The sequence below is a fragment of the Perna viridis genome, chromosome 6, assembly GCF_037379345.1.
Source record: "Perna viridis isolate PV_CMFRI_1.1 ecotype Kerala chromosome 6, ASM3737934v1, whole genome shotgun sequence".
Classification (NCBI taxonomy): Eukaryota; Metazoa; Mollusca; class Bivalvia; order Mytilida; family Mytilidae; genus Perna; species Perna viridis.
In genome coordinates, this window is record NC_142450.1 from 6,083,842 (window position 1) to 6,109,936 (window position 26,095).

General features: G+C 30.6%; 1 protein-coding gene across 21 annotated transcripts in view; it reads left to right on the plus strand.

Moving 5' to 3' along the window:
• The window catches only part of LOC148613349 (neuron navigator 2-like), a 295,727-nt gene extending 271,886 nt beyond the window's left edge, over positions 1–23,841 (plus strand). For 16 of the 21 annotated variants that reach the window (XM_088586749.1, XM_088586750.1, XM_088586733.1 and 13 more), the window contains 14 exons: positions 6,458–6,686; positions 7,334–7,473; positions 7,918–8,099; positions 10,019–10,323; positions 11,357–11,457; positions 12,493–12,582; positions 13,796–13,964; positions 14,690–14,861; positions 15,411–15,626; positions 16,328–16,399; positions 16,869–17,065; positions 17,516–17,634; positions 18,432–18,635; positions 20,097–23,841. In XM_088586749.1, coding sequence (XP_088442875.1) covers positions 6,458–6,686; positions 7,334–7,473; positions 7,918–8,099; positions 10,019–10,323; positions 11,357–11,457; positions 12,493–12,582; positions 13,796–13,964; positions 14,690–14,861; positions 15,411–15,626; positions 16,328–16,399; positions 16,869–17,065; positions 17,516–17,634; positions 18,432–18,635; positions 20,097–20,231 — 2,331 coding nt within the window. In that variant the 3' untranslated portion in view covers positions 20,232–23,841. The remainder of the gene's footprint in view (positions 1–6,457; positions 6,687–7,333; positions 7,474–7,917; positions 8,100–10,018; positions 10,324–11,356; positions 11,458–12,492; positions 12,583–13,795; positions 13,965–14,689; positions 14,862–15,410; positions 15,627–16,327; positions 16,400–16,868; positions 17,066–17,515; positions 17,635–18,431; positions 18,636–20,096) is intronic. The other 5 variants (XM_088586739.1, XM_088586745.1, XM_088586740.1 and 2 more) reach the window with 4 other exon arrangements.
• The last annotated feature ends 2,254 nt before the right edge of the window (positions 23,842–26,095 follow it).

The following is a 26,095-nucleotide window of genomic DNA, read 5'->3' on the forward strand; positions in this document are numbered from 1 at the left end:
ACTTTTTTTTAGGCATGGCAACATTTTACTGTTAACTCAGTATGGAAAGAATATTAAACTTTTCCTAAGCTAGCAGTTTATTTCTTTTTCTCTTCCATTCTTGAATATATTCTTGAATTTCTATGGTGAAATATTATATTGTTTTTGATAGATTTAGTGTTGTGTTTGGCAAGAGAAGGTTTATGAGGATTTTATCATTACTTTTTCATGACTTTTTTTAATCAAAAGCCAACATTTTATCAAAGCTACTATAAATATCTCACTATTTCTAACACCTAAAGAAATTCTAGAAGATTAAAAGTGTTGAGAAGAGCTGAAGAGATGGCCGACTTCCTTACTACGATGTTTTGCCATTTTATTGCTTGTTTTTGTTTCTATATGTTTTGTTTCTTGTCTGCTGATTCATTCCAAAACAATACAGCATCAAAAATTTACTACAGATGTTGTTGACAGCACTGTCAGTGCTTTGATTAATAACACTTTTTTTCTTAAAGATGATCTCTGTGATTCACGATATTCTTGTATAATGCAGGATACTCATTTGATCAAAGAAACTTTTGAATATGTTACTAAATATTGAAGTCCTTAATTAGCATTTATTCATGTAATCAATTAATTATTAGGGATCAGAGAATTTTTTTCTGTTGCTGTGAGGTTAATATGAGAACTTTATGTGTTCTTTTTTTTATATTAGGTTTATGACTTGGTCTATGGCTTTGTACATTGTGTCACTTTTCTTAAAATTTGATTTTTATTTCTGTGAATTAGCACTAAAAGAATTAGATAAGATGGTGTTCTAGTATTTTTGTAATTATTAAGAAAAACAATATTTACATGTACAAGTCTTATATTTTGTGTAGACCTTGAAAAATGAAATAAATGAAAGAAACAACTTTTTTTTTCCTAAAAAATTGGGAAAATGAAGAAATATTTTGTTTTAATATATTTTCTGATAAAATATCTCTCTTCAACCTGCAAAAAGTATAAAAAGTCACTTTATTACATAACCAGATGACAGAAGCAGCTTAGAAGATCTCAATTTTCTTTGTCTCATACATTTCATACATTGTAATGTTATGATTGGATGGCTTCTGAAAGAACATTGACATTCTTGAAATGTACATGCTTAGGTTTTGTCATGGTATGGTGGGCAAAAAATGAGTATATCTTTATAGTTTGAAGTCTAACTGAAGTCATCCCTATGTGAAATGAATGATATACGACAGAATATGTAATATACTTGCATACACAATGAAATGTACATGCTAAATGCTCATGTTACATTTTGGAGATCAGGACTGGGCTGCACAAAGCTTAAATAAGTCTTGATAGACTATTCATATTTATTTGTATATATAACTTTGTGTAGATTTCTACCAAGTTAATATTTTATTAACTTTTTGTGAAACTCAGTCCAAGACATTTTCTCCTACAGTTTATGTACTGAAATTTGTTGCAGTTATAATTTTGATGAAACAGACATTCTGAATTTGGTTTGGCTGTCAATTTCATGTTAAATTGTAATTTTAACACCTATATGGACATGGGTACAGTTTTAAAAGTACATGCTGGAGGTCTAGTCATGTGAAATAGACAGATGGAATATTTCTGACAAGTTGGAGGGCATTATGAAGTTATATTTACATTACTATAAAACTATAGATGTATAACATATTTGAAAGGAGACACAACATAATGATGGCCTTATTTACAACTTCTGATGGCTTTTACAGTGCATAATGTGTAATAAATATAGAATGGATTGATTGGATCCTGTTGTTTTCAAAATGGTAGGATATCTTCACTATGTAACTACCTAAAGAGTCATTTTTGTGATCCCTATAAGCTTTGTGTCATTTATATCAAGGTCCAGCTCAAGGAGCTTTCTGTCATATCATTTTCGAGAAATTTTCTATTACAGTATCTCTTGATTATTAATGAGAGTTTGCATAGGATTTTGGAGAAAAAAATATTTTCAAAGTTTGCTAAAAGTATTCTAGCATTAGGCTGATGAGAGTTGTTTAGACATAATTCTTTAACATATATAGAGGGTTGGCAGTTTTGAACTTTTTTTAGTAGATTACAGAAAGGAAAAGTTAATGTGAAGGGCGCTGTCTGTCCATCTGTCCATCTGTCATCATTATGTTGTCTCCTTCATGCAGCTTTCAGTTTCTGTCAGATTCCATCAAAGCCTTGAAGAAATGTTAATTATCATGAAAACTTGGTCAAAGGATAACTTCTCACAGAATCATGTCACATGTGACTATATTCTGCGACTGTTTTTCCAGTATGAGGGTGTATAGGTGTGCAAGCATTCTCACTAAGGTTTTTTTCTCTCCATTTTTAATATGTTTACACTGGTAGATGCATTTCTGTGAACACATTTTACACTTTTTGTTTATTGTTCATATATCTACAACCTACTGTTTCCTGCATCAGATGAATTTCACACTTGGCTTCCCTAATCCTGAAAATATCTGATTTATTGAAAAACATTACTAGATAGTAGCAATGAATAAGTTGATAAAATCTATCCATTGAGGGTAATCTCCCTTTAAATTACCTTACATTTGAGATATAATTGAGGGAACAACTGATTTTATTTTTGGAGGTAAAAAGGCGTGTAGTATGGGGATCAAATTTGAAACTGACTAGATTTCATAGTGACATACTGTCCTGCAAGAGAAGCTTAAGTGATTAATAAGAAGGAAATTTACTCAGATATCACTAATGAAAATTATTTGGACCAGAATTTTCCTTCGCCCTTAAAAAAAAAACAACTCATGGTTGCATTTTATATCCAGTTTGATAAAATGATAAAAATGCTGGGCTTTTCTGCAGCTATGCAAGGTTTGAACATATTAAAACATTATCGAACCATTCAAATGTCAACTAATTAAATGGCTGCCCAGGTGTAACATTTCCAACTGTGAGAGGTATCTCTTGGGAGTTATCCATCTTTTTTTTATAACTACTGAAGACCAGATGTGTGTTATTGGATAATTCCAATTAATGAATTGAATTTGCTTCAGCAATTATCACCTTATCTGTTGATTGTATGTAGACTAACGAGTTTGCATTAAGTGGGGAGAGATATGTTTCTTTGTTTAACCAAAATGCTCATTATTTTTGGCAACCAACCAGAAAATTTGGAATGATTCTGCAAGATGCAGGACACACCAATTTCAAAACATTTATGCCTTTCAGTGTTGTTTTTTTTTTGTCCATATGCTTTTATAATATTTCATAGAAGCCTAATATCAACAGTTAGTAATTGTAATCGCCTTTCGAGCTGTCTTGGGAATTTGAGGACCTTAACAAATTGGCAGCTGTCGTGCGCACATATAATCGTGTAAAACTATGTTTAAAGCATTTATTTGTGGAATTTAAATCTGTTTCCAAGGTAAGGGGTATCTTTTTGATGATAGTCAACTATTTGGTAATTGTTTTAATTAATATTTCACACTGTTAACTGTTTAATATACATAGCATGGGTATCTTTTGCAGTAGATGATATTCTTTTACTCCTAATTGCCAGATAAAGATTTCTATGAGTTTGCTTCACTTGGGCATTGCTGATTCTTGGGAATCACATTGATTAAATTGTATATTTTCATATATATTTTTCATACTTGTTAATATTGTTTGTTTGTTTATGTCCTGATTTATATTTATATGAATTAAATATTAATTCATATAAATATAAATTTATTTGATTGAATTATATTTTAAATCCACATAATGCCAAATGTTGGTTTGTGCAAGTATCCTTCCCTTGGATAGGTTTCTTTTGGTCAGCTTTGTTGTAGTTATGTTAATGATCAGATTTTGAGAGTGGTCTTTGCAATTCTACTTTTGTTATTGTTCATTCTTATCAAAATGGGTTTAGATGATTATTGATAAAGCCCCCAAAAAATGCAAGACTTGTTTTAACAGTTGTAGGACTGTTAGTTGTGGACCAAATGTCTGAAACTTGTAACAAAGTTTGAACTGCATTAAAGCAAAATATTACAATTCATAAAAAAAAACTTATACAGGAATGTTATTTAGAAAATGCTTTATTTTGGGTTCCTGTGGAATGAACAAAACAGACTGACAAGATTGGTTGTAAGGTCATGCCTTAGGGAGCAGAAAAATTATGTTTACAACTTGTCTCTTTGATGAATAATCCTAATAATGAAGAAAAAATAAACAAGTAACCACACCAATAGGGCTGTCTGCTGCTATGGAGATGCTTTGAATTCTGGGATTAATTACAGGGTAAAGGGTCATATGTGTCATGAATTATGAACCTTTAATCTGCCTATGGAAATTTAAGGGTCAGTTGTGATTTTGCTTCAGACTTTAGAACAAGCTTCAAAACTGTTATCAAAGTTGGGAGAATTCACACCTTGTAAAATGAATGGTATAAAGATGATTTCTAGGTTTGGGAGAACTTGATCTATATCTTTATAAGGCCAGTAATAAACCAATTCCCTTGAATGCAGCATTAAACATGAATGCTAATTTATGGCTTTCCATTGATTTGTGGAATGAAGTGAATGGAAGTACTCTATAACAGTTACAGGAATTCTAGTAGATAATTGATATGGTCCCCATGGGGATAATGTAAAGGATTTAGGGTCTATTCTGAATAATTGGAATTTTGGTCAATGATATTTGGAGTATTCATTATTTCGGTATTGGAGGCTTGGCCATTGTTTAGATCTTTTCACAGTAAAAAAGTTGCTTTTTTGTTTTCAATGCTTATGCATTGCTAGGAATAAAATATTACATGTGCTTAGATTGATTATGTAACAGGGCTGACATGTCTCTATCTATAAGTGTAAAGCACACATTTTCTTGCAAATTTTTTGCAAGTGCTTAAGTTCTGTAATTAATATTCTTTTGATCTTATAATTTTTCCCTTTGATCTTACTGAAAGAATTAAACCTGTAATATAATGGCTTTTCAGTAAAAGCTTATTGACAGTCATAATATGAAGTAAACTTCTATTTTGTATGCTGATTATGATAGTTCTAGGATTTATTACCAACTTAAAGCTGTCATATTACAAATATTACTTAATCCTATTTATACATTATTTACAATTCAATTATTTTTTTTCTATCACACATCAAAGCTTTCCTTGAACTATTTTGAGCCTATTTCATCAAAACATCAGTCTATTAACAGTTAAAAACTGAAGTGATCACAAACAGAGTTATCTACCTTTGTCATGTTTACATTTGCCTGACTTGTTTCAGAATAGGTTCAGATGTTAATGTGTGTATTGGCACTTTGGGTTATTAACAATATTTGAAGTGGAAATCTTGGTTATAAACTGTTTCTAAGATACCACATGTTGTTGCAAAGACACTTGCCAAATTTCATCTCATAACTTTTTTTATTCTTTAAATTATTCTTGGCAAAGTGTCTGATGCTATGAATTCCATAGAAAATGGCTAATTGTCTACCTATGTACTCTTCGACACAGTCTAAAGAATGGTAGTATCTGTGAGGAATAGCTGTTGATTCAAAAGTGAATTGTCACTTCTTCATGCATTTAAAAATGTTAGGTACCTTTTGGTGTTTGTAATTGAACCACTCTTATATGTATCTTACTTTATAAACATGTTTGGCTTTCAATCTCGAACTTTGGCCATGTTTTTTACCATTTGAAAAATCCTAATGTTTATAGTTCTTAGAGTAGCCGATTTATTGAAATACATGCACGATGACTCCATACCATATTTTAGTACATGCTGTTTCGGTTTTCTGTTAGAAGTGTGGTGGTTGATTGTGTCAAATTTACAATTTCTGTAACCATCAAGCCATCAAAGAGTGCAAGAGCTTGGTACATTTGTTTAATATCAAAGCTATTTCCATCTGAACATTGACATTAACATTACCTTTTTGATAGTACTGGTTTTTTGCTCTGGTATAATGTGTTACTGATGCATTAGAAACTCATTTGTGGTAAACAGTGTTCATAAAGGCAGAAAGTTCTTCTTAAAAGATGAAAGAATAAACTAGAAACAAATTAATGTTAGACAATGACAAAAAATTATATTTGATGGTGGATAAACTTTGGAAGGAGAACTAGTGCGTTGTAAGTGCAGTCAAAGGTTAATTGATGTGAGTTCCTTTTAAATATGAACACTACAGCTTGGATTAATGTTGCTATTTCCACTGGTTTACGGTGGAAGTTGGAGAGTCCTGAAAAGAAGCTAATATCTTTATATGACTGTATTTCAGTCAATTTGCCTACTTTCCATAGGATAACTTAAAATTGTATTTTAGTCAATTTGCCTACTTGCCATAGGAAAACTTAAAATTGCTTAGATGGATTTTAATCAGTGTTCGGAATAATGTTTGGTTTTAGATTTTTATTGAGTTGTTGCACTTATAACGTAAAGATATGGGGTTCTTAGGTATGAGGTATTTTTTCTACACAATTTTTATGTTTTCTTTTCAGGACTCAGAGTTGAATGAGCTACGGACAACAATAGAAGCTTTGAAGAGACAGAGTGGACTTAACATACCAGACCCAATTATCAGCCCCAATGTAGGGCGTCGCCATACATCCCCTGGTATGGTCGCTAAAGTTGATATACACAGTTCACCAAATCACCAAAATCATCACCAAAATCACCATCGGCCACATCCTGGAGGTAGGGGGTTCCACACCCTCCCGATGCCTGCTGGTAAATTTAACATGTCGACAGTGGTGATACTAATCTATGTAGTGTGCACTGTAGTTTAGTAAAGCCCATGCACTATTTAACTTATTATCTCCCATTTGTACTTTATTTTCCCGTTTTTGAAATAATTTTATTTTTTTATACATTTTTATCAGTTTCCTTATTTTTGTATCACCTTACAACAGTCAAAGGTGTCTAATTCTGCCCTTATTTGAAACTATTTGTTTGTTGGTATAATATACAATTTATATCTCTATTTATATATTTATACTATATTTATGCATGTATATGTCTGTGTATTCAAGTTCTGAAGGTAATGTCAGTTTCAATTCACAGTTTTACTTTAAGTGCAGTTTTTCTGTAAAGGTTTCAACAATCATTTCTTTGTCTAAAGTAACATTTATATAAGGTTATATTGATATTTATGTAAGAAAGTTCATAAATTAGTTTTTACTTAACGTTTTGAGAATTACATGGCTTCAAATCATGAGCAGAATTGAATTGCTGAAATTTTTTTATCTGTATTAAAAAAACATCCAGTTGATCTTTCCCTTCAAAGCATGATATATTACTCATTTAGGATCTATACTGGTTTATTTATTGTATTATTTTAAGAAATGTTTGCATAGTCTTGGTGCTCTATTTTTCAGAAGCCCGGATTACTCGTCAGATGTCCTCTGATAGTGTGTCGAGCATCAACAGTTTATCTAGTGCCTGTAGTATGACGAGTCAACAATCTGCTGCCACTGATGGAGATGCCGGAAAGGGGAAAAAGAAAAAGAAGGGATGGGTAAGGTTCATTGTAGCAACCCATTTTCTCGAGAAGGCATATTTCTTGTGTAAAGTTTCTACAAAAAAAATCATGCGAAAACAGAAAGTAAAAATTTACACTTTATTAAGTCAAATTTGTAGTGGAAAACATGGTAGGGATTATGTGAAGAGCTAATAAATACAACTAAGCAATAAAAACTTAGGATAAAATATTAAATAAGTGATGAATCACGCCCTGCATGGTTTTTCAGATGGAACCATAATAAACTATTGTCTGTTTTTTCTTTAAATACAGTGTAGCACAATGCATAGAATACATTCATAGAGTTTCTTAAATTTTGTGGAATGGGAGGTGAAATTAATTATTGCAAATTGAAACTTGTTGCTCCATTTTGCTTTTCTTAATTCAGTGTATAGCTAAAGACTTTATATAAAAAGACAAAACTTTTTTTTTAAATTTCAGCTGAGAAGTTCATTCAGTAAAGCCTTTTCTAAGAAAGCCAAGAATAAGAATGGATCTATGTCAGACTGTGAGATGGATATGGGAAGTTTGAGGTCTAATGCATCGGCTCCAAACTCACCACTCTTACAAGTCCACATGAATAATGGTCCCAGCTTTATCAAGGGATCTCATTCATCAGGGGCGTAAGTATAATGTTATGCTTAGAATTATTGTGGTCCTGCTTGTCATTGGAAGCTTGTGTTCTTTCTCTATACTCCTACCTGTTATCTGGTCCAATTTTGGTAGCTCACTTGGATTTTCCCCACTCTTAGTTATAACCAATGTCATCATCTCAGAAGTGTGACTTGCCATGGCAAAAACAAATGCTCTATGTGTTTGGAATTACAAGACAGTCCTTGTGAAAAAAATTTGGAAAAGGACCTTAATTATACAGGCTGTAAATAAAACATTTTGGTTAAGTCTTTCTGTTCTATGACCTTGCAAAGGCTTTATGTTTGAAAATCAGTAATTCAACCATCTCTGCTTAAAAAAATTGTTAACCAGATTGTATTAATGTAAGAGGCTATGTCCAATCTTAACCTGCTTCTGAAAGTATTTCAGTACTAAAGATAGCAAATATTTCTGAATTTTTTTTTTTAAAGTTATCTAAAGAAAAGCTATTCAAAGTTTTTCTCAAGGTTCTAATCTAAAACTTGCCTTGTTGAAAGACAAATACTGTAGACTATCAGTTTAAACAGAAAGAATTGTTCTCAACTTTTTTTAGCCAAGCAATTGATTAAGATTTGTTTTAAAAATCAGAATTAACTAGACATAAAAACTTCAGATGAAGAATTTAGGTGATAAATTTATGTAGATAGTGATACAAAAATAGCTATGAAAAATAGATGTGCAATTGGAAATAATTGACTTCTTTTATTTGAAGTAGTATCTAGCAAATCTTCCTTGTATCATTAACAGTAGATCTTTTTCTGATAAGAGCTTATTTTATCAGCATGAAATTGAATGGGTTTAAAACACACTGAAGACTAGATTAAATCATCAGTTTTGGAATTGAAAATTTCAAGTTAGAGATTTTGTGATATGATTTGGATTATATTTTTCTTGTTTCATTTACTTTTTGAAATAAATGTATAAGCAATTCAAATATTCTTAAAAATTCACAAAAGCAATTTTAGTGAAGAGGAATATTTAATTTCAATGAACAATGTACATCATAAAAAAAAGAGATTAAAACAATTGTGAAATGTAACACAGCATCTGAAAGTAGACATATAGAATAATGGAAATTTTGAAGTTGCAACAGAAAATATCATAGTAAGTCCAGCAGGGCAAAATGTGATGTAGAAGTGGTGTTGTTCCAGTCATTAGCATTGTCATTGGAAATTGCTGATATATTTTATCATCACATATGGCAGTAGCCTGAGATGGAAAATCTCAGGCGATGGACCGTTTCCTAATCTTCACTTAAGTGGAATCACAATTTTTAATGTTTGGCAACATATTCAACATGACTTTTATACCCTTTGTATATCAATAAGTGATGATTTAATAATAATTTTGATTAGCATCATAACTGACGGTTTATGATCTGTAATAATTTTTCGGTTAATTGTCATATCCTGGCAAATATCTTAATTATGGAAACTTACTGATTTTTTATTTTTTGATAATCTTTTGAAGTTTATTGGAGTGTCTAGAGGCAGTAAAACTGTTAAATGTTTGAAATTTTAAAATTATTGAGTGGTGTTTTCAGTATTTATCCCAAAATATAACTAAGTAATCCATGTCTGTAGAAGGATCTATATAAGTTCCATCTTACATTATGCAGAAGATAGTTATAAAAAGTTCCTAAGTAATAATAGATGCATTATATTATGAAATAGTTTTGTCTTTATAGTAATAAGATTTAATAAAAAAAAACAACAAAAAAAACAACAATGGCAGACTTTTTTTTTCTCTAACTGATGTTACTGTCACAATATTGATTCTTTTTTGAAACATTTTCTACTAATTTTATTTTGCCTAATTCCTAGGTGGAATACTATCACTATACTGTGATTTTAATTTCAGATATATATATTTTTTCTAATTTTATTTCTAGAATCTATGAAGCAGAAGATGTGTCAACAGTTGTGGAATTACGGAAACAGCTTCGAGACAAAGATATGAAATTAACAGACACTAGATTAGAGGCCCTGTCCTCTGCACATCAGTTAGAACAGTTACGAGAAACAATGTCAAAAATGAAAAATGAAATGAGTGCCTTAAAAGCAGACAATGATCGACTTCAAAGAATGATGTCATCGCGGGGACTTAATTCATCACAATCATCGTTAATTGTTCATTCTCGGACAAATAGTGATTCTTTAGATAGATCTCTTAGTATTACGGAACAACCTAGCTTAGGTAGGTAGCAAGGCATTATTGGAACACATTTTATCTGATTAAATTAGCATCAATTCAAGTGGGAAGTAGACTTGGTGTATTTCCATCTATAAGAATTAATTATACTACTACTCGAAAGGAAGCATATACTGTTTTTCCTTTGTCTGTCCTTCCATTTGTCCATCTACTATCAAACTTGAAACAGTCTTCTCTGTGACTACGCGTCACAGTGACTTGATATTTTGACAACAGCTGTACATAGTTTTGTACATTGTGGAATGTTATTTCAGGCTTCAGTGACAATTAACTTCCTGTTTGATAGCTATTTTAATTCTGACCATATATTAATACTGTAGTTGGGATTAAGAGGTTTTAATCTCTTTGATTGGCTCACAGATTTAATCAATTTTCTACTGATATTCCATTTCTATGATAGCAGTAGAAGAGGTGAAAATTGGATGGTTTGAAAAAACATTAATGTTGAGACAATTAGAAAGCTTTGAAGGATAGAGATTAAAGTTTAAAAACCATTTCATGCTCCGTCCTCTCATCACGGTACATTTTGAAGAAGCTCATACAAATAGATTTAAAATTAATGACATAAAAAACATCACTTATAAATGTATAGCATTTCACAGCAAAAAATGTCACACATGGGAGTCATATGGTTTGTGGCATTTTTAAAATTATGATATGAATTGAGCATTATATGATATATCATGTGTTTGAGTTTACATATGATTATTGCATTATATTCAAATGATACTGAAATGTTTCCCAATCAAAATTAACATATGAGCATCATATGATTATTATATGTGGCACTTTGGCTGTTTCTCCACATTTGCAAGTTTCTTCTCAAATGTAAATGCTGTTCATATGGGAAAATTTCATTCCTTCTTATGCTTCACATTTTAAGCTTCATTTTTCGTTTGAATGGTATACAGAGCAAGGTCATCTAAACCAATTACTTATTGCATATTGATATCTTTAAGTACTTAATATATATACATTTGATATTTAATATTGATCTATCAACCATTTTTATTTTCAGAAATGTTATTATCAGAGAGTCAAGACCGAGAAGGGAAGAGAGTGACTATAACTGTATATTTAGGTTCTAAACCAAATCCGTTACGAGGGATGGAGGTCCCGGTATGTTGATTATTAATCATCTAATTGTTAATGTTGCCTTTTGAGACACTTGATTTAAGTAAAGTCCAAGGCAACCACTGTTTAAAAAATACACCACTGATAAGAAAGACAAGTTTACAGACCAATATACATGTACATGTGTATATCTGATATATTTTTAGACAACTTGCAGAACTTGGTGAAAGCAATATCATTGGAATCAGAGAGAATGGGGGAGTAAAAAAGACCCTCCCCCCAAAAAAAACAAAACAAAACAAAAAACTAACAAACAAAAAATAACAAACCAAAAAAAATAACAAAAAATAGCAAAAAACAAAAACACATAACGGTGAAAGGAAAAGAAACTAAAGAAGACTATTCAGATTGTTGTACATTTTTGATTTTTGCCAGGATTTTATGTATCATTGCAGACATTTTCTAATGGTGTCTTTTCTTAATTGCAAAAAATCATATTACAAACATTTCAATATTCAACATGTGTGAAAGAAATCAATCATCTGATATAGTAATTGAGCCTTTTTTTTCTGAATGCACCTGATAGTTCATCAATTTTTTAAGATTGGCTCAGATCTATGCCAATAACACATCAGAATTTAATGAAGAATTCCATACAATTTCTGTTTTAAAAAGTTGGCACCTGGAAAACTTGAATCATTAGATGCAGGTGAAATAATTAAGCAGGGAAGTTCTTGAAATAAACAGTGATTACTCTCTACCTAAGTAGCAGTACAGGTGAAAATTGCTTTGATTTTGGTAATCAACTGTTTATTAACAGGTGTATTTGTTTAGATTGTTTTGAGCTGTCAAATACAGTGAAAGTTTGTTTGATTTATCAACTTTTTATTGGTTATTAATGAAATTAAATCCTGCTGTTTAGGATAATTTATATAATTGAAATTAGCATGCAATTTAAACTGTTGCCAAAAGTTTCCAGGCAATTCCATGTTTTAATTTGATTTGTCTCCATTAGCCTCATTCAGAATTTTAAGTTTAATATTCAAAGGGAAATAACTCTGTTACAATTTTTTTTTTCAGAAACCTGCTGAAGTGTTAATAGGTTCGTTATCAGTAAGTGGGAAGACAAAATGGGATATCTTAGATAATATCGTGAGAAAAATATTAAAGGTGAGTCTTTTTATGATCTGTAGAGTCTTGATCTATAGAAATATCAATCTTTGAACTCAGGCAAGAAGTGTAAAGAAAGCATAGAATTCCCCCCCCCCCAAAAAAAAAAAAAAAATTTCTAGCAACTTTCTGATTTGATTATTGTACACTGAGTTATTTCATTGCTAAAATGTAGTCATGGCTTTTATTTGACAATTTAACTGAACACCAAAAATAGTGCTAAATTATATCTTATCCTACAACAGTCAAGTACATCAATGTAAAATTTAAAAATTGAAAATTTTTAATTTCTGTGAAAAATGAGGTACAAGTACAATATGTGATGTTTTGGAAATATGTCCAGCAACTTGACTGCTTGTATTTAAGGAGGAAGACCTAAGGTAAGGGACACAACTCTTGCAAATCGTTGGAACGTTTGTATTCAGCATTTTACATCAATCTCATGTAAGCATAAAAAAACTTGGATTGATTTCTCTCTGTTTCAAATGAAAGCTTGATAGGCTTTGGTGAAATTGAATGTGATACAAATATATCGCTGTTTTCAAGAGTTATGTCCCTTACTGTAGGTCTACCTCTCTAAGCCTTCTTAGAAATGCACAATAACACAACATAAGTATACTCCACTTGAAAGTCAAGGACCACTATGGAAAATATTCTGTATATTTTATTGTTATCAAAATAGAGATGTAAAAGTTTTTTAAGGAGGTAGACTTAGGGTAAGGGACATAACTCGTGAAAATAAGTGATATATTTGTATCATATTCAATTTCACCAAAGCCTACAAAGCTTCTATTTGAAACAGAATGTGTCTTTTTTCCATATCAGGTCTTCTTTTCTGGACTACATTCTTTTGATTTCTGCAAGAATCATGGTTCCCTTGATTACTTTTTGGTATATCAGAGGAACTTAAGGTGGTAGACCTAGGGTAAGGGACTTAACTCTTGAAATCAGTGATATTTTTGTATCATAATCAATTTCACCAAAGCATTGCAAGCATTCATTTGAAGCAGAATAAAATCAACCCAAGTTACATATATGCTTACATGAAATTGATGTAAAATGCTGAATACAAATGTTCTAGTGATTTTTAAGAGTTGTGTCTCTTACCTTAGGTCTACCTCCTACAGGTCCTTAGCATTTTTGTTGAGTACATGTGTATTCAGTATTTTTTTTTTATTTATGATAATGATAAGTACAACAATATTGATTACAGGAGTATGTTTTACGGGTCGACCCTGTTACAAATCTTGGTCTTAGTGCAGAGAGTGTATTTTCCTATCATATCGGTGAAATTATGCGAACAAAGGACTCTGAGCTCCCAGAGTTACTTCCTGTTGGATACCTAGTTGGTGAAACAATGCAAATTGGAATTTGTTTGAAAGGTATTGCAATTGTTTGATATGTCATTCAGTTTTGTTTGCATACATATTAACCTTATAATGGAGCAGTTCATATGGGAGCTTCTCCCCTTTGACACTGTCTCATGTAGGATTTTTTTTTAAAGTAAAAGCAAATTTTTTATGTAAAAATTCAATTATTTTGTTTTTCACAGAAAATAAAGTAGTTGTAAAAAAAAACAGCTTAAGATGTCTCTTGTAGCTATTAAAGCTGGATATTTGGGAAAAGTTCTTGTTCAAAAGTTTGTTTTTTTTTCTGATAAGTCATAGTTTAAAATAAAACGACAAACACACTGACTTCCGCACTTGCTTTTAATCATTAAAAACCACAGGAGTTTCTTGAAATTTATTTTTAAAAAAACTTAGAAATCAGAAGACAGTTTTTGTGTTTAAAACTTATTCCCACCATATATATTATCAGTATTGCATTTAGTAGGGAAAAAAAAACAAACAAAAAACAAAAAACATCCATTTTAACATATAGGTGTATTCTTGTGGAAGCCATTGAGGAACGGTATGTATTTTCCTGTTGTTTTCCTAGTTTTTTCATCAACTTAATGATGTCACAATAATTAATAATTACATTGTTTTTTTGTCATCCAAAAATTATTCAGAGACAGATCTGGGGTCAACTGGAGCAAATGACTGATGTAGCATATTGACTTTAATTAATGAAAATGATAATTAATGATGCTTTTTTTTATCTGCAGGAACAAAACAGAACAGTGTTGATTCCCTTGCCTTTGAAACATTGATACCTAAATCTATTGTACAACGATATGTCTCGCTACTGTTAGAACATCGAAGAATTATCTTATGTGGCCCTAGCGGTACAGGGAAGACCTACCTGGCTCAGAAATTGGCTGAGCATTTAGTGTTAAGGTAATTATGCTAATGGCTTGGGGGTCAAACATACTTGTATATTATGGTTTACATGTAGAAGGCATACAAGTAAATGTGAACTTTGAACTGGTAGTCAAAGCAACTGATCGTCATGTACCACTTTCTCTGCCACTGTTGAGAAAATACTTAAAATTATTTCAGTCTGTTTGAAATATCTAAGTACATGCATAACAATGAGAGAATTCTTTCTTTGTCTAGAGCATGTTATACAAGGAAACAATATAATGGAATGATTTTTTTTACATGTAGAATTTTTATGTTCAGTTTTGAAGATGTATGTTTAAGATTATTTTGAACTTCTACTGATGATCATGATATGTATTTGTAGTATACTGATGATCGTGATATGTATTTGTAGTATACTGATGATCGTGATATGTATTTGTAGTATACTGATGATCGTGATATGTATTTGTAGTATACTGATGATCGTGATATGTATTTGTCATTAAAATGGAAGTAAATGGACATGAAGGTTTTTTATATTCAGTTGGAATTTACCCATTATATATATATATATATATATAGGTCTGGTAAAGAACTGACTGCAGGGTCGGTAGCTACATTCAACGTTGACCATAAATCAGCCAAAGAATTACGGCAATATTTAGCCAACATTGCCGACCAGTGTGAGAATAGCGGTGCAGGAGAATTGCCCAGCGTTATCATTCTTGATAATCTTCACCATGTTGGTTCATTGGGAGAAGTTTTCAATGGCTTCCTAAGTGTTAAATATCAAAAATGGTAAGAATAACAAATTTCTGTGATTTTTGCTTCATTGTCAAGATTGATATATGTGGTGGAATTCATGGTGTTTTCCCTTAAGTCTGATTTAGAAGACCATGCTGTTTCATTGTTTGAATTTTCAAAATCAAATAAAAAGATTGAAATTAAGAGAAACAGATTCTAACAATGAAATTGGTAGATTTTTGGATAAATCACTTCTCTTTAAATAAATCACGAAGTTTTAAATCCTACCTCATTTGTTAAATGTAGATATTTGACTTGTAACTCATAATGGAATGATTTTAAGATGAAACTACAAGAAATATCTGACAGACATTATGTACACTTACATGGAAAGTATTACTTAGAAAAAATATTTGTTTGTTTGTTGGGGTTTAACGTCCGAGCAGCAATATTTCAGCTATATTCAGACGACTTAGAAAAAATAAGAAAGGACATATGTAAGATGTTCAAGGGGAGGTAATTCATGTTTATTAAGTTGATCCACTGTTAAATATTAAATGTTAATTCTAAGAAATTAGTCCATTATACTTGCAAGGCTACTTTTCACTAATTATTTTGCTAAGGTTTAAAGTTAACCTGGCTTAGCTTTCAAATTATATTTATTAATCAATAAAATACCATAATTTGAATATTACATGTATTATCTTCTCTGGTGACAAATGTATCTATTTTACTTGCTATTTTTATTTCTGTAGTCCATATATCATTGGAACAATGAACCAAGCAACATGTTCTACAACAAATCTTCAGCTACATCATAACTTCAGGTAATGCCTTGACACATTCCTCATTTTTACTTTATTCTCTTTGTGTAAAAGAAAAATTGTGTATAAACAAACAATTAAGATTTGAATCTGTTTTTTTACATAACTCATAAAACAAACAAACTTGCATTTATTTTCAATGAAGATTTTAGTTTGAATTTTTACCCCACTAACATATATTGGTAGTCAGGTACTTCCAACTTAAATTTTAATTTGCCATGTTTTGGGAATATCGTTAAAAATAGTCATAACTATCAAGTAAGTATTTAAATTTATGCTAGTAAGTGTTAACTTTGTAATTTAAAAAAATGTTAATTTTGATAAGTTTCTCAAAAAATTCTATAATAACCAATCAAATTGCTTGTTACATATCGTATGGTTAATAATTTTTTCATTCATTTGGGTTCCATGTGCTAATTGCCAATCAAAATGCTGGTTGCATACATTTATCACATGGTAATTAATTACACAGGTGGGTGCTATGTGCCAATCACATGGAGCCTGTAAAAGGATTCCTTGGCCGGTTTTTGCGCCGGAAGTTAGTGGAGGCAGAAGTCAGGACCGGAATCAGAAATAATGACCTGAATAAAATCATAGACTGGATTCCTAAAGTCTGGTTACATATTAATAAGTTCCTGGAGACCCATAGCTCTTCTGATGTTACCATTGGTAGGTATAGTTGACTCAGATCATGGAAATGAAAACCAAAAAAAAATTTAATAGATCAAGGCATAAATATTTGGTGGTATAAGTTGTGAAAACCAATTAAGATTTCATGCAAAACATGTTTCTGTTGAACACTTCATCTGCCTCATAGTTATCTTTTTTCATTTCTTTTTTTTCCCTTTTTTTCCAGAAAAACTTTACATTTTTCACTTCTTATGCATTAATGTTTTGTCCAGCAATTATGTCAAAATTGAACTTTTAGACAGACAGTGTCTTTAACTAAACATAAAAATCATTAATTCAGTTTTTTTGTTCTTGTTTTTTTTTTTTGGAGAGAGGGGGATAAATTTACACTATGACATAAAATCAAGGTAGATGTTAAACAAGGTACATCTACCTTGGCCTTATATTTTTAAGTTTAAAAGTGAATAAGTGAGTATGATTTATGTACAGGTCCAAGATTATTCCTGACATGTCCAATGGATATATCAGCCTCACAGATTTGGTTCATCGATTTATGGAATTACTCAATTATTCCATACATGTTAGAGGCTGTCAGAGAGGGACTTCAGGTAATTTTGTTTTGTGTCTTTATATGATAGAAACTGTCACAGAAAAAATCAGGTTATTGTTTTTGATTTTATCTTTTACTGGAGTTTGTAAGATACAGGCAAAATTGAAAATAATGAATCATGCTTATAAGATACACACAAATTTGACAATGTGGGCACTAGGTTTAATATCTATTGAAGATAAATAAACAGTTAATTCATCTTAGAAGCGTCAGAGGATGTAGCATAGAAAGTTCAAACTTATAATACAATGTTAGGGGAAAAAGTTATTATCTCTCTTAGATGATGAAATTGTAATGCATTTCATATAATTGATATCTCGAATTACTGACCATTTCTGCATTTTAGATATTATTTTGAATTAGATTCAATAAAAAGACTTGTGTGTTTTTTTGCCACCTGATTGACCCACTGCTGTGATTCTTTCAGAGAATAACACTTAAGTTAGCAATTCATTTATACATATGTATTTTAAAACTAAATCTTAATAGGAGTAACCTTTTTGAAAATTTCAAGAAAAGAATTTGGACATTGTTTTATACACGTACATGTATTGTATTATGTGAGGGCGAAGTTTTATTCAATCACTCTGAACATTTCATTCATACACAACCAATATTATTAGTCTTGACAGTCCAGAAATCAAAATTCCCAAGAAAATGTAAATATTCCCTTGAAAATCTAGATGTTTGAAAAACTTGAACACATTTAGAGCTCACAATTCGATAAGCCACAAAAATTTACAATTTATTACATATACATGTTTTTTGACAAAACAATTGTTCCTGTAACTATAGGTTTATGGGAGGAGGGCTCCTTGGGAGGATCCAACTGATTGGATAATGGAAACGTATCCTTGGAGTATTGCCAAAGAAGAAGAGTCACAGTTGCTACGGATACGACAGGAAGATGTGGGCTATGATACTACAGGAATTATAACAAGCACTCCACAGCCGAAGTCCAAATCTACAGAAGTGACATCGGAGAATGGAGATCAGCTGGTCAGTGATGTGTAACCACTTTCATGGTTGATTGGTCACATCCACACCATCTTTCTATTTTATGCTCTATGTTTTCCTCCTTGTTTTGGAGCACCACTAATGTGGGAACTTAATGTAAAGGAGGAAAATTAGGCACTCTGAACCCCCCCACTATCCTTCTTTGTAGAAAGAATGCTCAAATATTTAGATTTAAAGAGCTTTGTAAATAAGAAGGTTGTTTGGTTGCTTTTGATTTTTGGGATATTTTTGACTGCCTGTTTAAATGGTTTTCTTTTAAAATTGAAAATAATTGAGATTTATTGATTGAGATTTCCATTTTTCAAAAACTGTTTTAAGCCTCTCAGAGTTTAAGCATTCTTAAAACCCATTTTTCATTTTTGTGTATAAATGTTTAGTTTTCTGTCTATTTGGTCATTGTTTTAGGGTATTGCACACCTGCATGCTCTCTTTCGTATATCAATCATGTATTTGTGTGTGTGGTAGATGCACGAATGCATGTAGCATGTTTTTACATTTGCCTTTTATTGTAGGTCTTGTTATTAAATCCTTTTTTTTTTTTTTAAAAAGCCCAAACCCAAGTTTGATGTTCAAAATATTCCTTTGTTTTCAATTTTTCCCCAAAATCCTCAAAATATGCCTTATTCAAAAGTTTAAAGGTAACACCAGTATTTCCTTAAACATTGTCAAAATTGCATAGATTATGGATCACAAGAGTCAACTTGAAATGTTTTTGGTTGATAGAATTACAGAATGCAATGATTAAGTTCAGTGATTATTAGAAAGAAAAGTCTTACATTCTTAGTCTTGTCTTGTGTTATAGTTTGAAAATACAAGGGAAATTTGAGGTCAAGGTCATGAATGATTTTGAAAGCATGGTCATCGTTTACGAGTCCAGTGCAACACATATGGATTTTGTCATTTCCCCATTTCATGGAACCCATAAAAAGCAAAACTTTCTCCTTCCTCTGTTAAAACACTTTTTAAATGGCTGAATAGCATTATCTATTTACATTTTGTATAAACAGAGCTTAGAATATAGTCCACTATAAACGAGTGGAAACTGCAAAATCCATTTGGAATGTACTGTATTCAGACTTAAATGGATGCAACAAGTCAGTTTTACTGTAACTTCATAATTAAATAAATGAAAAGGGGAGATAAAATGGTTAGTTAAAGAACTTTGTTGCATATTTAAGTCTGTTTGTTGAAAAAAGAGAGAAAAAAATGAAATTTCCAATGAATGGAATTTTAGAGAAAAAAAATTAAATCCACCCAATAAAATTCAAGGACTTGAAATTTTTCCTAAAGAAAAGGAAATTTCATTTTGAAGCTTGATTTTGTTTCTTAACTAAAAATTTATTGAGTATTTTCCTTCCTGAATATTATACCAAAACAAAATCAGGCATCATTGTTTATTTATTCTTTATATGAATGTTTATGTTCTGAATATAACTCTTTCAGCTGAATATGATAAAGAGGCTCCAAGAGGCTGCTAATTATAGCTCACAAAGTCAAGATGATGATTCGGCAAGCGTCGACAGTCACAGTAGTAGCATTCAAGAAATTTCCATCTCAAGCATTGATTCGGCTTCATGAAATCATGTGACATTTTGACAAAATCTTGTGATTTTTGATTTTTGAACAAATTGGCAACAATTTTTTTTAAACAAAACTGTATATGTCATTGAAACTAATTAGAACCATGTGATCTTTAATAATGATCATGTGACTTTTTCTTGTAACAAGCATATCATGTGTGAATATTTCCATAGGAGATTGAGACATGTTTTCTCGGTGCTAAATAATTTTAACGAGGCCAAAAAAGGACTTGTGCAATTTAGATGATATTTTGCAGTATTCCATTCTATAGATCTGTATAGACATGTATTATTATGTTAATGAATATTTTTTACTAGGGCAGCTATTTAGGTGTAGGTACCCTCCCCCTTTTTTATGCCACACTGATACAAAACAGTTGTTCATATTTTCTGAATTCAAATTCTAGTTTCCTATAGGGAAAAATATGTTGAAACAAAACTATATTCTAGTTTATTTTTGCTACAGTTGTATGCTTTACTTCATTAATTTTATCAGTTTTGGTGAATTCCTCAATTGAGAAATCCAAATTTATTCAGAAATTACTGTTATGCTTAGTGTGGCTTAAAAGAATCCTTGGATTTAAAGTTCCTCTTTCGAATGTCTTCGTTATAAGATAATTTTTTTTCAAATTCAAATTTCAAAAACACTTGAGTTGTTAATTGAAAATCAGAAATATATTATTTCACAACATATCTTCCATTTGATAAAAACTTGTACAAAAATACAAACAGTTTCTAGTTATTTTTTTTAAATTCAATTTCTAGAAATACATTTCGTTGAAATGCACATCAAAAGAGGGAAATTCAAAACTATTGTATGTGAATGGTCATTTTTCTTTTGGTTTTTGATGTTTTTATTTTTGCATGATTTTTTAGCATGATGTATTCCATCTTTGGTGTTGTCAAATAGGTCTCATATGCTTTATACCTCAATGTATGACTACACTACAGCTCAGGTGAACTTTTCTAGGCCACATGTCATAGTGGTTTTTGGTTTTTGGTGGAAGTAAGGGAAAAGATGAAATATTTAAAAATTAGAATGTATTAAAAAAAAAGAATTGAAATGAAAACGAAAATAAAAATTAAAAATGAAATAAAAAAAGGAATTCAAAATTGTTCTGCAATTTGATGGGAATATAATTTAGTTGTTTATCAACAACAAGTATTACATCTTGTGTAACAATAAAAAGCTTTGAATAGACATTTAGCTTTATAGATATAAGTTCTCATTCAGGCACAGTGGCAGATCCAGGAGGTGGGGGTGTAAGGGTTGGACCCCACTATTTTGAAAAAAAATTGTTAATTACTTGTATAATTTGGTAAAAAATCAGCAAATAATAGCCAGACACCCCCTTTTCAAAATCTCTGGATCTGCCCCTTATAGCAGGAATGTTCGAAATTATTTTTCTCCTGGAGGTAGTGAAACATTTATTGTAAAACATATGAGCTGGACCCTTGTGCATATATGTGTGGATGTTTAAAAAGTTCAGCTGTGCTGTAGTGTAAAATTTTCATTTCATATATTTTTTTTCATACAACAAAGATTTCAAATAATTTTCCAAACTGCTAATGTCACATTGAAATCCATCGATCTGTTATATGAAATCTATATCATATTTTTATAAGAAAGTTTATTTTACAGTACATGATCATCTTTATACATTGACTCAGTACTTCCTGATTTTTGACAACATTTGTATGAATTGACAGGTTGTCAATTTTACAGTTTAGCCAAAAATATAGATCTTCAAAAATATTTGGTAGGTTGGGCATTTTCATCTTGTTTCTAATAGAAGGGTGTTAATGCCATTAGTGCTGCAAATGCTCCCATTTTGGGTGTGAAGTTTTGAAATGAAGTTTAGTTTTTAATGACAAAGGAATTTCTCAATCAATGGAAGGCTAGACATGCATGTATTTGAGAAAAGACTTTAATAGAAAATTGGTCAGTTAGGATACCAAAAATCACATTTGAAAACTTTATAGTGATTATAAAGTTTGGATGTTAGTTTGCGTTTTTGTTAAAAAGGTAAAGAAATTTATTAGCAACGAATTTGATGTGTTTTCTATTTTAACAAAATGATTCTTCTCAAACAGGTTACTACAGAAAATGGAAAGACAACAGTGTGAAGATGGCAGACGATTCAGTTGTTAATGTGATATGTTATCGTTTAGATTTGTCTTCTTCTTAAGGAGACAAATAATTGTTATTGTTTACTTGTACAATATAACCATTTGTGAATGTACAAAGATTTAGAATTTATTGAAACAAATAATTTATTTATTCCACATAACTTATTGATACTGTTAGTTGAACATTGAAAGGGCAAAATAAATTTTTTTGTGAAGTTCCAAGATAAGAATTCAAGTAAATAAAAGTATTAAGAATGAAATAAAAATGCAACTCCATATAACAGTGCATAATTAAGTTTTTATTAGCTTGACATTTTGGCTTTTTCATATAGGCATGTCATGAATTTAAACTTTATTAGATATAATGCTTTTTTGGCTTGATTTGATAAAAGCTTACAGCTGGAGTTTAACTCCATTTTTTACTATATGCCTTCTAGTTCCCTCCCTTTGTTGTCTTGAAAATGCTTCCTGAATGCAAGTCACAGTGTGTAAAGTGTTCATTTTTATTTGGGTTAATCGACTCAAAACTTTACATGCAGTGAAAAATATATTATTTTAGCTTTGCAATATTTTTGGGAAGATACTATGGTGTGCAATATTTCATTTTACTGTTGGTCATTGTAGGCAGAGATGTTGAAAAGTGAGTTATGTTTCATTGTGTGTGATATTTTGTCATGAACAAATTTCATTTTTTACCAATTTGATTACATTAACCTGTGTAGAAAATGGAACAAAATCATGTAAGCTGCCTTAGCTTCGTGTTCATTGTTTCATTTTAAAGCATTTGTTGTTCATTGTTTTACATTAAAATGTGAAATATGATTCTTCTAATGTCCAGGTCAAATAAGCTATAATGAAATGGCAAATATATAAATGTAAAAATGAAATTTTGGTTTCATTTGTTAAGAGAAAGAAACACTCTTTGTAGTCTTTTCTATTTGCTAAAAAAATGAAATGCTTAAAATTCTGTTTTTTTTTTTAAATTGTTTTGTTTTTCATGTAGCTGCATCAAGGATTCATAAAAAAAATCCTTGTTTACATATAGTGTTTTAATTTATTTACAATTTCTGTTATGGCATCTTTACAAAAACAAAAAACTGAATTTGATTAAAGAGGCATAAAAAAGCCTTCATTTTAAAAATAAATGGGCACGGTCATAATGATTGACACTTATCAATTTATACTATAAAGGGGTGTGATCAATAATATGTCATTTTCATATGGTCTAGAATATTTTGTTGACATCATGTAGTTAACATTTTGAGGGTATATTTATTTTCTTTAGGTGCTGTTTGTAAATAAATGTACATGAATCATAACTTAAGCTCAATTTCTTAGCTGTACATACGGTATGTATGTAAATTTATTTAAATTTATGTAAATTATTTACTGCCATGGTACAGTGCAGAATAATTACATGATAGAAAAAAGAAGGTTTGTCATGTTTGAATAAATATTTATTTTAATCATGTGAAAAATGTTTGTTTGTTTATTTAAATCAATTACCCCTGGTCAAAAATGTTATTGAGCAGAACTATTGGTTTGTCACGAATAACAATCTTTTGGGTTTGAAATTTGCAATTTCAAAGCTTTTATGCAAGACTCAATACTAAACACCCCTCTCTATGAATATTTAAATTAGTGCCCTATGTACAGGGTGTTCTTTGCCCACAAGCAATGAGTAGTGCTGATGCACTGTGTTATTTTTCACATCCTTTACAGTACTACTTATATACATAAAGTATAAACTAGCGGAGCAATACATCAGTAAACCAAGAAGCGGTTATAGGTTTGCAGAGAAGATAAGGTGAATACATATATATTATACTATGAATCCTGTTGATTTTGAGAATTTAGAAGATATGTAGGTTGCTAAATTTGCAGAACTACTCTGTAACCTCTAAAATTTTTAATAAAGAATGAGGAAATTAGTAAAGGACATTTGGATTACTTGAATAATCTTTAGTAGTGAAAATAGTCGGTCCTGATTTTTAATAGAGTAGAATGTGTAACCCCTTAAGCTACCGTCGAAAAAAACCTAGGCCTCTTTAACATGTTAAGTTTGTTGGAATCTGTAAGAATCAAGCAAAATTAAATAAAAAAGAATCATGCTCAGAAAAAAGCACGAATTCAATAATATGGGCACATACTTTATGATCTATTGAAAATGAATTGACAGGTCGTTTGTCTTAGAAGGGTCAGAGGATGCAGAAAAGCAAGTTCAAAGTTGCAATAGAAGGATATAGAAAAAGGGAGTTATCTCCCTTTGATAATGGCATTGCAATGCATTTCATATTATTTATGCCTCACATTACTGGCACTTAAACAAGAAATTTATGCCCATTTCTGTATTTCAGATTACATTTTGAATAAGATTTCATGGAAAAATGTGTGTTTTTTCACTATGATTCACACACTTATGTACAGAGAATAGTACTGAAATCATATGTAAGTTAATTCATTGATTTTATATAAGGTAAATGTAGAAAATTCCAATTTCAACTCTTTTCATTCCATTCTACGTCAAAAACTTCTGTGTGTCAAACATTTAATCACAATCCTAATTAAAGGCTGTTTATATTCCCATATATAGAAGGTGAAAAAAACAAATATACAAAACAAAAAACAAACAAACAAACAAACAAAAGCAAAAAAAAACAAAAAACTAACAAAATATGTTGGACAATTTGGCATATTAGCTAATATTAGTTAGATGTCTAAATTCCAAGTTCTTGATACTACTTTCATTTTGAATCAAATACTATGTCTAACATTGAATCACAACCCTAAATAAAAAACAAACAACAAAAATAAGACTCAGGATTTCAATAAATGTTAAAATATGATTAACAAAAAAAAAAAAAAAAAAAAAACAACAAAAAAACAAACATTTTTAAGGCCATTCCTATCATTGCACTTATGTCTTTCTCTTCTCCATCATATGATATGTGTAGCTAAGTCCTTTGAATTACTGAATTGTTTTCAATGGCCTGGTTATTGAGTGAAATAGTGCTGTTTCGAGAACTTATTCTCATGATTTTCGTTTTCTTAGTGTTTGTTGTTTTACTACATTGTACTTGAGGCTTGACGTTTTTTTTGCATGTGTTGTTGGTAACTTGTAATAAGTACACGAACAGCGTAATCAATGTCTTCAAGCTTAATGGTCTTTCTGCGTTGTTGTCTATCTCATGACACAGGACAGTAGATGACAACAAGGAAGAGCAAGGATGAATGTGAACAGCTTTGTCTTAAAACGGATGTGACATCAAACCAGTATGTTGTGCTTTTACTATACTGAAATCAGTCATAATTGTAGAATTTTGAAGGTGATTCTTTAAGTCGAACTCATTTTTGTCTTTAGGTATTCCACGTAGGGATGTATTATTGAGTGAATTTAATGGCGTCTTTGTTTTTATTCATTTTTGACCTTGCATTAAAAGGGAATGAAATTAAATTAGTCTAACCCAGCGCGACTGTCCACAGTCATTCTTTAAGTTTTATTTTTAAAAGTGTCATCGTTGTGTTACCCTTGATTTTATTACTTCGGGGCCATTCAAAGCTTAAATAAAGATGTATTTACAATTGATGAAGTCCTTTTGGTGACCTCATAAAGTATTTATTATTTTGATTTTAGGTAAAACGCAGGTTTTTTTTATCTCCTATTAAGGCAATTTTATTATAAGCCTCAACTCCAGTAATTTCAAATGGATTCTACTTACCATATTTTGTCAA